The 13,019-nt window shown below is 45.0% G+C and overlaps 1 protein-coding gene across 1 annotated transcript in view; it reads left to right on the forward strand.

Moving 5' to 3' along the window:
• Positions 1 to 205: 205 nt before the first annotated feature.
• The window catches only part of HDGFL3 (HDGF like 3), a 69,616-nt gene continuing 56,802 nt past the window's right edge, over positions 206 to 13,019 (forward strand). Inside the window, exon 1 of the mRNA XM_060259737.1 lies at positions 206 to 339. Within this exon, the coding sequence (XP_060115720.1) occupies positions 256 to 339 (84 nt within the window). The 5' untranslated portion in view covers positions 206 to 255. The remainder of the gene's footprint in view (positions 340 to 13,019) is intronic.

The raw sequence follows: 13,019 nt of genomic DNA on the forward strand, positions 1-13,019 counted from the left end.
ACCACCATCACCACCACCTCCTCCTCCTCCTCCTCCTGCCTGAGAGGCCGGGCCCAGCCCAGCCTCGCCTCCGGAGCCGCTTGCAATCCCGGGGAGAAGGGGGCGACCGCACCAAACCGCCCCCCCGCCCGGCCCCCGGGGCCTTCGGAGGAGCAGGGCGGGAGAAGGGGGCTGGGAGAAGGCCCGGAGGGGAAGGAAGGGGGGCCCGCTTGCATCGGACTCGGCGCCAGGGAGGGGAGGGGAGGGCAGGACCCGATGGCTCGACCGAGGCCCCGCGAATACAAAGCCGGAGACCTGGTTTTTGCAAAAATGAAAGGCTACCCGCACTGGCCGGCCCGGGTGAGTACGCGGGGGTGGGCTGGGGGTGGGGGAGGCATGCCAGGGGGGAGGGGGAGGGGATGCCCGCCAGCCCAGCTACTCCCCCCCCCTCCAGGGCGGCCCAGCCCTTTTCTTGCGTGCTGCCGCAAAGGGGGTATTGTTTTGTGCATGTGTTTTAAAGCCCCTTTTCCCTTCCTTTCTGCTTCGCCTTTCTCTTGCTTCTGACAGGGGCGTGTGAGCCATTGCAAATGCCGAGCGGGAGGGGTGGGGGCTTCCTCTCCCCCCCCAATCCCATCCGCATCTAACCTCCATTCTTTCCCACCCCACAATGGGACGGGGGGGGAGTCGTTCTCCTCTTGCCCCCCTCCCTATCTCTGCGCCCGCCGCCATCCATCCCCCACCCCATTGTGGCCTATTATTCTTGGACCTTTCGCAGCAGCAGCAGCAGCAGCCGCCCCTCTCCACCCCAGGGGGGTGGTGGTGGTGGGGAGCAGATGGTGGCAGTAGCGGGTGGCTGTACCTGGAAGTATTGTTTTTAAGGGGAGGAGGCAGAAACAGCCGCTGCATTATAATGACGCCGGTTTATTATACTCTCTCTGCCTCTCCACCAAACACAGGACTGAATGCGGCCGCTGCCGCCGCCACCTTCTCTTCCCCGCCCCCTTGCTCCTTTGCAGGCAGCAGAAAGCGGGGGGGGGGGGGGGGAGAGGAAGAACAGCCTCCCCTTTTGCCAAAAATATTATGAGCAAAATCCTATAGGCAAATGTTTTCCAAAGCCAAAGAAGGGGGCAAATAGTTGGAGGCGGAACCTATCAAATAATGCGGTTGGTGTTTGTTTAAAAAAAAATTGACACAAATGTTCAGTAATCCTGCAGCTATTCTTTGGGTTCAGGATCGGGGCCTAAATTTAGAAATGGTGTGCACCTGGGCTTCTGAGTCAAGTGTCTTATGTGTAACAGTGGACAGGTACATAGGGATGGGGTGAGGGGGGTGGGCTGGACATCTTGCCCTCATTTTCTGTGCATTTGGAATGGCGTTTTTACAAGGGGAAAAGTCTGCAGTTCATGTCCATTTCTTCCTTGTATGTACTGAGGGTGGGCAAAGGGGAAGGGGTTGCCAACTCTTCACCTGGTCCCTGTAGGTGGGCCTTATTTACAGTAATCCCTGCTGCTGATTTCTGCTGATCATGCTGCAGTTGAAGGCACAAGAGCAGGCCAGATGGGATTCCCCCCCTCCGGACTAGTTAGCACCCCTCACAGAGGCAATTGAAAGATATGCCTGTCTGTTCACGTGTATATGTGTGAGACACAGAGAAAAATTAGAATACAGTTCAGCCTCATAGATTCACAATATACAGTGCCAGCAATGAATCCAATTCCTCAGTCAATATCTAGGAACTGGAAAGGCAGATACTGGAAAGGCATCTGAAACCCCCCCCCCCCTTTTTTTGTGTGTGTGTGCAAATGTTGGTATCCATTTTCATTTCTGCCAAATCTGCTGTTCCTCTAAACTCAGTACTATGGCATGAAATATTATTCCATGAAATAAGACTCAAATTTGATTATCTACCATCCATTGAAAATTTGGGGAACCATCCATCTGATTAGAAAAAAATCATTGAAATAACAGCATTTACAAATGTTGTAAAAATGTACAGGGAAAAAGATTGGAAGTTGGGGGCTCACCTGCTCAGAGGGTTCTCAGATCTCATTGCTGGGCCTTAATCGTGGTTGTCAAGGCATGTTGACTAATAACAGCACAACAATGCTTAATCAATGTTTGGATTTTATTACACACCCACACACTTACAGTTAATTTTTATCTCATACCATTTGGGATGTATATGAACCCAAGACCCATCTGTAGTACAATAACATGCCATTGAAGCAAAATCTCACCCCCATCCCTGCAGTGTAGCAGATTAGTAGCATAACTTGTGATTCAACACATTTTGCAAAGGCAATGTACCGTTTCAATATTCCTAAAGTAATTTGGAAGTCATTTGAAGCCATGATGAGTTATGAATGTATTGAAAAGGGTCACATGTTCAGGTTTGACTTCACCAAGTCAAAAACGAGTTAAAATGGGTTTTGAGCATGAAACCAATATCAAGCATCCTGAAGAAGAGTTACTTTAGCCCTTTAACACTTCTATCCATCCACCCTGTGTAGTATCTTACCATACCTAGTGTCCATAGAAGGAGAAGGAAAAAAACCATTCACAAAGAGATTTCTTCCTGGACCAATAGGCTTCCTAAGTTCTCCCTAATATTGAATAAACGATTGTGATTTAAACTCAACATATAGCTTTGGGATTTATAATAATTATGCCTGAATGTACCCTTCTCATTAAACAAGAACCTGTGAATTTAGGGGGAGGTATTTGTGAGTTTCCTGCATTGTGCAGGGGTTGGACTAGATGACCCGGAGGTCCCTTCCAACTCTATGATTCTAACCCCAAGATTGCTTGCTCCTTTTGAGGTTTTTAAAAAAAAATTCAGTGTTTCAGCCCATCTCATTTCAAATTTGCTAATAACTATGGACATGACCCATCCAGTGCTGAACTCTTTTAAGCCTTGTTGATTTTGGAGGAAGATACAAGAATGTACAAACAATGGGACTTGGGAGAAATGTATTTTTGGCCATCATTTTTTGTATGGACAATGAATGGTCCTGCACACGGTCACTTAAGCCCATTGAAACAAATAGGATAAAGCATACTTAACTCTCAGTTGGGTTGTGGCCAGTACACACAAGCAATAATTCCCGGATGGCCGAGTGAGGCCTGCAAAGAGGTCAGACAGGAGTCTGGTGAGAGAGTTGTCACCATGCCAGTATTGTGTAAAGTGAAAGTGCTTTGCTTCCAGGTCAAGGAGGTAAAATTCACCTGGAGAGCCATAAGCAAGCCAAGAAACCAGATAGGTGCATCTCCTTAATACAAATAACTTAAAAAAAAAAAAAAAGTACATAGGCATATACTACTCTATAGGTCTACATAGGTTGTTCTTGTTTTTTTACACTTAAAACCAGGCTTTCTAGTATGGAGGTTAAAGAAGCATAGATCGGATTCTTGTCTGGTTTCCCAGCAAACACTGGGCAGTCCAAACCTGCTTGTCATGAGCCCCTGTAGAGGGACCATGATGTTTTTTGCTGCTTTTTGGAAGGGTCTGCTGCTAAGGCATATGCATGGAAAGCAATGCAGCCACAACTCCTTACACGTTTTGCATGTAAGCTCTAAGAGGAACACGCAAAGTAACAGAGCATCTGTTAAAGTTCCAGATCACAGCAGAAAGTCCCAGATCGCAGCAGCTCCAGTAAAAAGGAGGTGAAAGACCTCTGCCTGCGACCCTTGTGAGCTGTTGTCCATCAGAGTAGGCAGTACTCACTTTGATTCAGTGGTCTGAATAAGTATGAGGCAGCTTCATGTGTTCTTGTGTTCAGCATCATAAGAACATAAGAACATAAGAGAAGCCATGTTGGATCAGGCCAGCGGCCCATCAAGTCCAACACTCTGTGTCACACAGTGGCAAAAAATGTTATATACACACATACACTGTGGCTAATAGCCACTGATGGACCTGTGCTCCATATTTTTATCTAAACCCATCTTGAAGGTGGCTATACTTGTGGCCGCCACCACCTCCTGTGGCAGTGAATTCCACATGTTAATCACCCTTTGGGTGAAGAAGTACTTCCTTTTATCCGTCTTAACCTGTCTGCTCAGCAATTTCATCGAATGCCCACGAGTTCTTGTATTGTGAGAAAGGGAGAAAAGTACTTCTTTCTCTACTTTCTCCATCCCATGCATTATCTTGTAAACCTCTATCATGTCACCCCGCAGTCGACGTTTCTCCAAGCTAAAGAGTCCCAAGCGTTTCAACCTTTCTTCATAGGGGAAGTGCTCCAGCCCTTTAATCATTCTAGTTGCCCTTCTCTGCACCTTCTCTAAAGGCCACTCAGCCACTCAGCTTATTCCTCATTCCCCTCCTCTCTTGTCATGTGGCTGGTGTCATGTGACTATGATGTCACGTACTGGCAGCTGAAAGGGTCCTGTGTCTTGTGCTGCTGCCTAGGGATTTAAATGGGGTCCTTGATCAGGAAAAGTTGATGGCCACTGATCTAGAGAAATCTGCTCCTGGGCTGTTCCTTGATTTCCAATAATATCAGTCCGAGAGTCAAGTTTAGAACCAGCGGTCATTGCAAAACAAGGGTGGATTTAGAGTGCAAGGAAGAAATACATTGTGTAAATGTACAAGCCACATGCATATTTAAATGCAAGACAAATGAATTTGCCCATTCACTAAGATAACAAAGGCCAAAGGGTCATTGTATAGAGCAGGAAGCTCTTCTATTATTCTTGCTTTCATTGCTGTTGGAAATTGATGGAGGGCTTGTAGAAGTATCACTGTGCCTTCAAGCATCTGCAGAAGCTATCCAAAGGTTGTTCACTTGTCCCTAAATGGATAAATACCAGAGAACATGGGGGAAGTTCAACACATAGCTGAATATATCGTTTCATAAATCTCTAGCACTTGCTATCATAGCAGAGCTAGAAGCACAGCAGAACGAAAGATTCAAGGTTTAAAGCAAGCCCACGGAAGTTTACCAGCCCATCTTTCCACGCAACTCTCAGTTTACAAAAGCGTTCTTGCTCAATTGTTTCAGTCTGATCCCTCATTGCCAGACCACAAGCAGGCCAGTGACTGTTTGTAAATTTGCCTTAGCTTGAACTGTGGCTACAGGCCTGAGGTTTCAACCAGTGTCTGCACAGCTCGGAAGTGAAGGAGGGTTACTCACAGTCAGTACTTGGGTGGAAGACCAACAAGGAAGAGCAGAGCTGCTGTGTAGAAGAAGGCAGTGGCAAACTGCTCATCTCTTGCCTTGAAAACCAACATGAGGTGGGGGGATCCAAATGAGTTGATCGTGGCTTGACCACATTTCATTTTACTTCAGTTCAGGATGTCTTCGGACTCTGAGCCTTTGAGTCAGAAATACATCACTTGTGAATGCTGTTATTGATGGACAGGAAGTAGGTGATTTTGAAGCTGTAAATATGTTCTAGGTTTCGTTTTCAAACTACAGATCTGAGAGAAATGACACCCCCCACCCCCTCGTTTAAGTGTATCTTGTAAAAACACCTTTAGGCAATAACCTAACTCAGAATAGATCCAAGTAGGCAGCCGTAATTGATGTATTGGTGTTGAAAAGGAGCAAGGGACTTGACATAGATTAAGCTATGGCCCTGAAAAGATGCACAGGATAAGATGGACTGCAAGCAGCAAGGGCTGTGGCTCAGTGCTAGAGCACTGCAGGTTCAATCCTCATCCTCTCAAGTTAAAGAGATCCGGTAGAAGGTGATGTGAAAGGAACTTGACCTGAGACAGTGGAGGGCTGCTGTCAGTCAAAGTACGGTAGATTATACTGACCTTGATAGGCTAACAGTCTGACTCATTATGAGGCAGCTTTGTATATTCAAGCCTCTACGCACTTCTCTCGTGATCTGCAATTTCATGAAGATGCCAAGTATCTGGCTCATTTTGATTATAGATACAAGGACTAGGCTGCATGAAAAGAAGTGATTGTCTGTTAACTACAAGGAGCCAAGGTGTGTGTCAGGATCCATTATGGATCTGCAAGACCCTGGTTGTGTTTTTCATTCTCCTAGGAAGCTGCCTGGGGACCTTAGACATCTCTCTCTCTCTCTCTCTCTCTCTCTCTCTCTCTCTCTCTCTCTCTCTCTCTCTCTCTCTGCCTCTCTGCCTCTGCCTCTCCTGCCTCACAGAGTTGTTAGGAAGGTAAAAGGGTGGGATAAAAAAATGAACTAGCTAGATACCATCTGTACAAGGCCAAGAGAAACAGCACAGTGTCGTTGTGACAGTCTTCCTTGGTGGTTTTCCATGCAGCCAAAAAGGTTGATCTTTTGACTGCAGTCCATTGTACCCCACCCTGTTCTCCTGCATGGGTGAACTGGTTGTACATCCCATTTGCAATTGATTTAGTTTAGCTGGCCAAAGTTAATTATAACAAGACACAGGGTGGGATCAGACAAGGAATTTGCCATAGTGTCTCCTGGCTTTAAAAAAGCCAGTGCAGTTTGAGGCACGCTGTGGCACCTGACTTGGGCCACATACACGCTTAGGGGAGCTTCAGACTACTCCTGCGCATGCACAGTCTGCCCATGGTACACCCCAGCCATTCAGACAGCCCAAAAACACACCATGCAAGCACTTCAGTGATTTGCCACCAGGAAGTAGGCCAAATCGTTCATGTGATTGTGCCCTCAGATTAATTGCAGGCAGTTTATTCCACTGGTTTCAGTGGGATGTAGGCTTTGATGGAGAAGAACAGGATGAAATGGGCTATATCTGCTGCAAATAGAGAACCGTGTGTTTAAATGCTCTTCTTAGTGAAGTACTCCCTGTGAAACAGAAACTAGCACAGAATATGTCTCCCCTCTGAGCTAGTCTTCTGTTTGCATGGAGTGTTTATTTTTTTAGCACCAAAAGGAACATTTAAAGCTGGAATCTACACAGACTTCCCATGTAGTCTGCAAAAGCACAATTCATCCTACTACCTCTGCCACTAAATTGGGACCAGGGACCAAGGTTGCCCTGAATATATTGGCAAGCTAGGCAGTCACCTTCAGAGCCAAGATTTGCTTCATTCAATGGAAGTGTATTTCTATATTTTCAACAAATATATTAATACATTATCTCTTATTTGTAGGTGCCTAGGGCACCAAAAACCTTTGGGCTGGTGCTGTCAGGACGTAGGAATGTATGAAACTGCATTATACTGTATTAGGCCATGGGTATGTTCAGCTCACCACTGGCCCATCTGACCAGCATTAATTAGTGTATTGGGGCAGACAATTCTTTCTGGACCTGTCACTGAAGTGGAAATGTCGGGTCTGGAACCTGGAACTTTAGGCATGCAAATCTGGTGCTTTGTATCAGCAGCTATTTACTATGATGATTGTGGACCTGTTGGGGTCAACCACAGAGAAAGGTTGGGATTCTAATAGAAAAAGAAGAGTTGGTTTTCATACCCCACTTTTCACTACCTGAAGGAGTCTCAGAGTGGTTTACAATCTCCTTCCCTTCCTCTCCTTACAACAGACACCCTTTGAGGTAGGTGCAGCTGAGAGATCTCTGACTGGCTCAAGGCCATCCAGATAGCTTCATGTGGAGGAGCGGGGAATCAAATCCAGTTCTCCAGATTAGAGTCTGCTGCTCTTAACCACTTACGGTTGCCACTTGCCAGTCCCCTGGTCTGGGTGGAGGTTTCCCCGCTTTTGCACGCTCCTCCCTGACACTGGCTGGCGGGAGGGAACTCTCACCAGCAAATGCCCCAAAACGTGCATTGATGACATCACCCAGAAGTGACATCATTATGCTGCCAATGCTGCTCAGTGATGTTCTAGTTTTTGGGCAAAGCCATAGAGTTTTGCCCAAAAACTAGAGAGTTGCAATGCAACATCACTAGTGTGACAGTGTCACTTCCAGGTGACATCATTTTGTGCACGCACAGAAGATCCTGGGAAGGCCTGAAGATTCCCCAACAGGGGAAACCCTAACCCTATAACCACTACACACTGGCTCTCAGTAGCAAGAATCACAGTGCAATCCGAAGCAAAGTTACACCTTTCCAAGTCTGATGAAGTCCATTAGGATTAACTTCTGTTTAGGATTTCACTGTTGGCTGAAATGTGTTGAATGCTGCAAAAGCACCATATACATGCGAAGTGCTATTATTAGCCTGTAGAATGCCACAACATTTTGGCATTTATAGTCTAATGCCAGTTATGCATAATTTAAAGCCTACTGAAATTAATGACTGTTGAGTACATAACAATTCTGCACTGGACTAGGCCTTTAGCTGCATACCTAGCACAGGGGGGGAAGCAGGGAAGAATGCCATTGGAGGTGTTTTGAAAGTTTCTACAGTTTGTACTTTTCTTTTTTAAACCAGCCAGCTTGTTCAGCTGGATGATCTTTTATAGGAAAAGCTTTCAAATCTCCTTTGGCTGGCACGGTTCACCTGCCGCTCATTGCGGTATGCAGCCTGGCAGTGCTCCCTTATGCAAACTTACTCCAGGCTAAGTCCATTGATTTTGACTCTGCACCGCCGTGCTTCTCAGAGTTGTACTCTTAAGTCCATTGAGGTAGATGGGTTTAGAAGGATCAAATCCAGACAGGACTGCCATGTCAGTCTTTGTAGCCACCCTGCTAAATTTAGGATCTCGCACATGTCCCCATATTTCATCTTTTCAAAATGAAATTTCTTTGGCAATCAGTACAATTTTTATTGCATTAAAACACAGAAGTGCTGTTTGTGCAATTTGCAATGTGTTTGTTCTTTAAAACAGTAGTATTTTAAATGGAAATGTTTTACAAAGAGCAGAATTATACATGCTTTCTTTAGGGTTGCCTTTAGGCCCAACATATTGCATGCCTCCATGAAGTCAGACCTTTCTTAAAACACAATTTTAAAAACATTTTGAAAACGAGAACATTTTTGAATGCTGCTTGAAAAGCTTTAGATGCTGCCTGGCTTGGGTATAATTATGACAGTTGGCAACCCTTTCAGAATGTTGAGAGCCAGCTATGGCATCATGGGAAACTGGCAAGCAAAATAAGGATCCTATTGTATTTGTCATATCCATATTCAGTAACAGCTACAATAACACAAAGCTGGGTTATATGTGTTCATGTGTTGCAGAATCATCTCTGATGTGATTTTACATTTGCAGGTTTCCTATAACCCTCTCACGTGCAAACTTTAATGAGGCTGATTGTTACTGAGTGGGTTGGAACTGGCAAATGGCTGTGTGCCTCAGGAGGTTTGCTTTGGTGGCCATGCCACTCATGCATTTGGTTTACTTGCTGACTTCTGCTTTCATTTTGTGTGTGTGGGGGAGAGAGATGGGTTTTCCTATGAGATTTAAAGCGGTAGGTGTGCCTTTCCCACTCTGCATGAGAAGCCTCCCTTCCTGCACCTGTTCTTTACCTTTAAAAGATGAAGAGAGATCCAGGTCATTCTGTTTGTGTCTAGCTTTCCAGAGCTATGAGACTTCATCTGGCTGTGTTTTATATTTTCTTAATGGCTGAAAGCTTGGATTTTAACCAGGGCTAGCACAACAAACAGCCTATATAGACCCACTGGCGGGGAAAGTCCCATCTGTTTCTAGGGGTTTTTCTGAGCTTGTGAGCACAAAGGGAAGATTTCTCAACAGAATGGGAATTGGAGAGAACATGCATGTTGGTGTTTCTGGATTACATCAACTGTGCATCTTTTCTCATCACTTCCTCTGTTAACAGTGGAGACCAGCAGAGAATTTGAACAAGTTAATATACATTAGTCTAGAGGAAAGGGCATTGAGCTTTTTGGACTGGGTGGTTGGATGCAGGGGTTTTTTTGGAGTAGGAACTCCTTTGCATATTAGGCCACTCTTCCCTGATGTAGCCAATCCTCCGAGAGCTTACAGGGCTCTTAGTATAGGGCTTACTGTAAGCTCTTAGAGGACTGGCTACATCAAGGGTGTGTGGCCTGATATGCAAAGGAGTTCCTGCTACAAAAAAAGCCCTGGTTAGATGTACATTGGAAGTACAAAATTTAAACTACCTTATATCACTATCATGTTCTGAGGAATTTTCTTTTAAAACATTTTTTGTAACATCCAGCCTGGTGAATGTATAATTCAGTTGGTCCTAATTATGTGGATTGACTTCTGGGGTTTGGTTTGGTTTTGGATTTTACTTTTGAACCCATGCAGCTACTAATGTAAATCAAGACAGGCCACTGATCTGTCTAGATCCAGTGTTGGTGCTGGTTTATTAGGGTCATACATGGTCAATGAAGGTATTCTCTTGTGGTTTTCTCTTTAAAGTTAAAAGCAGCTGGTGCCCAATGCTGTTTCCTTGATTTGAATTTCCTTCCTGAAGTTGCCATTTTGACCCATGAGGGAAATCCTATGTAGAGCCTTTTTTTTAGCAGGAACTCCTTTGCATATTAGGACACACACTCCTGATGTAGCCAATCCTCCAAGCGCTTACAGTAGGCCCTGTAAGAAGAACCCTGTAAGCTCTTGGAGGATTGGCTGCATCAGGGGTGTGTGGCCAAATATTCAAAGGAGTTCCTGCTACAAAAAAAGCCCAGCTCCTATGGTATTTATGTTTTCCCCTGAACAGTAAATAGCAGCTTGTGTGAGAGAATATGTAAATTTGGAACAATCATGTAGGGAGAAAGGATATATCTCCCTTCCCATATGATATGTTCATGATCCAGTTCACATATGAACACACCGCAGTTGTTTTAACTTTAAAAAAGGGCTCTGGAAAATCTTTATTGTTTGTATTCCATGGCCTGTACAGCGGTCGTTTTGTAGAAAAATTGGTGGTGGAGCTCATCCAGGGCTTGTTATGCAGTACCATTCAATGGACAAGGTGGACCTCTCAGAAGGAGGAGGTGGAACTCTCAGAAAGGTTCATGAGCTGTGGACCAGCATGAGCAAATTGGGCCCAAATAATGGGGAATTCTGTCTTGGTCCCATTGGATGCTTGGACAAAACTTCACACCATGTAAAATGCTAAGTAAAGTAAATTCCTTTATTTTCAGGGGACTTTTTCCTCCTCGTTATTTCATTCTCTTATGCACTTTATGCTCAGCTATTAAGCATTCCTGTGTATATTGATGAGAGGATGGTGTCTGCGTGTGTTGCATAGATAAAAAGCTATTCTTTTATTTACTCTGGGTTATGACGATGCAGGAGTTCTTTGCAACTCCTTCAAATACATGAACCCAACTGTAATCTTAAAAAGCTTCTCTGGACCAAGGCCACGCAGACCAGGAGCTCTTTTAAATAACCACCAATCAATCAGTCACTGAAAAACTGGGAAACCCTTACTCTCACCATCCATACTTCTAGGGATGTTGGATCCACGCCATTCCCTACCCCACGCTGACTTCTAACAGTCTTTGAAAATCAGTAATCATCAATGATCCATCAGTAAATGGTCTCCTTTCTGCATCATTTTCCAGGCTCCTGTTTTACTAGAGTATTCTGATTATTGATATTCTGGAATGCATCATGTCGAGGAGGAGTTATAAGTGATAGGAAAGGAGGAGGAAATGTGGATTAGTGGTAGGTTCCCAAGTTCAGTTCCCAGCATCTCAAGTTAAAAGGGTCAAATAGTAGATGATGTAAAAGATCTTCACCTGAGACTCTGGAGAGCAGCTGCCTATTGGAATAGACAATCCTGATCATGGGTGGACCAATGGTGTGATACAATAAGGCATTTTTCATGTGTTTGAGAGGAAAGTGGGGATGTTTTTCTGAGATCTCTGCTTTGTGTGGTTGCATTCCTGGTATACTAGAACTGGCATTGTTTCAGAGCATTGTGGGTGGCAGTTAGCACATATTGGGGCTGTTCAGATGCACAGTATAAGCAGTTGTCACTGCTGTTTCATACCGGATTAAAAGTGGTTGATCAGATAGCAACATCTGCCTCCGGGTATTAACTTGTAGTAGCCCCCCTCCACCAATCCTTCTCGGAACCGGAGTATTTCATTACCTGCTCCTTTGTGGTGTTTTTTGAGTTCTCCGGTTTCGCCTCATAGTTTCCCCGTCTGGATAGTTCTCGACCAACTTCCGGATGTCTGAAGGCTGTCCCGGAGCAAAAGGAGCCTCAGACATCTGGTTTACGGTCACCATTTTTTTAAATTACTTAGCGATATATGCATAACTGCATAACCACATAATGTTTTAACCTATGTGCATGCACATGTGCACAAATGTGCATGACATGCATCATGTGTGCGTGCTCATGACGCTCATAAAAGTGGAGAAAAACCTGCATGGTGCCGTCGTGTGAACGGCAGAAGACGGTTTCACCGCAGAGTGATTCGAATTGCAGTACGGCAGTCTGATGGATAATATCCGGAACATAGATATTTGGAACAGAACCGGGTCAGTTTAACACGGACTCAACACGCTGTGTGAAAAGGGCTGGTGTGTATGGGAAACAGTAAACAAGCATTCTCTACTTTGGGCTTCACTTTTCAGTCTTCATTCATGCATCTTTCAAACATACATTTTACTGTATCTGAAGCAGGGATCTCTCCTTCTCTCTTCGCCCCTTCCCCCCATTTTACCATCCTTTTCCTTGCTTTTCCCACTCCTCTTGATCCTGCTTCCGTTGTTACCCCCTGCCTGTGCTACCCTCACTTCTTACCCTTCTCCTTATTCACTTCTGTACTGCAGGCTCCAATTCTGTCCCCCCCCCCCCCAAATGCCATTCCACTCTTACCACTTACTCCTGATACTTCTTCCTGCTTACCTCCTTGCCTGTGAGAGCCGGTGTGGTATAGTGGTTAGAGTATCTGGGAGACCCAAGGTTTGTATCCCTACTTTGCCATGGAAACTCCCTGGGTTACTGTGGATCAGTTACACAATCTCAGCCTAACTTACTACACAGAGGGGAGAGTGGAATGAGGGGAGAATGATAAAAAGGCTCTTTGGGTCCCCAATGAGAAGAGAAAAGTGGGGATTAAATAAATAAACAATTTCGCCCAATTTATCCAGTGTCCAGTTACCCCCTCCTTACCTATTTTTCTTCCTTCGTCTACTGACTACTTTAAAAAAATGTTTTGTTCACATCTTGAGTATTTACGCAACCCTAAAAGTTTGCATGGGGGTGTTAT

The sequence above is a fragment of the Heteronotia binoei genome, chromosome 19 (assembly GCF_032191835.1).
Source record: "Heteronotia binoei isolate CCM8104 ecotype False Entrance Well chromosome 19, APGP_CSIRO_Hbin_v1, whole genome shotgun sequence".
Taxonomy (NCBI): domain Eukaryota; kingdom Metazoa; phylum Chordata; class Lepidosauria; order Squamata; family Gekkonidae; genus Heteronotia; species Heteronotia binoei.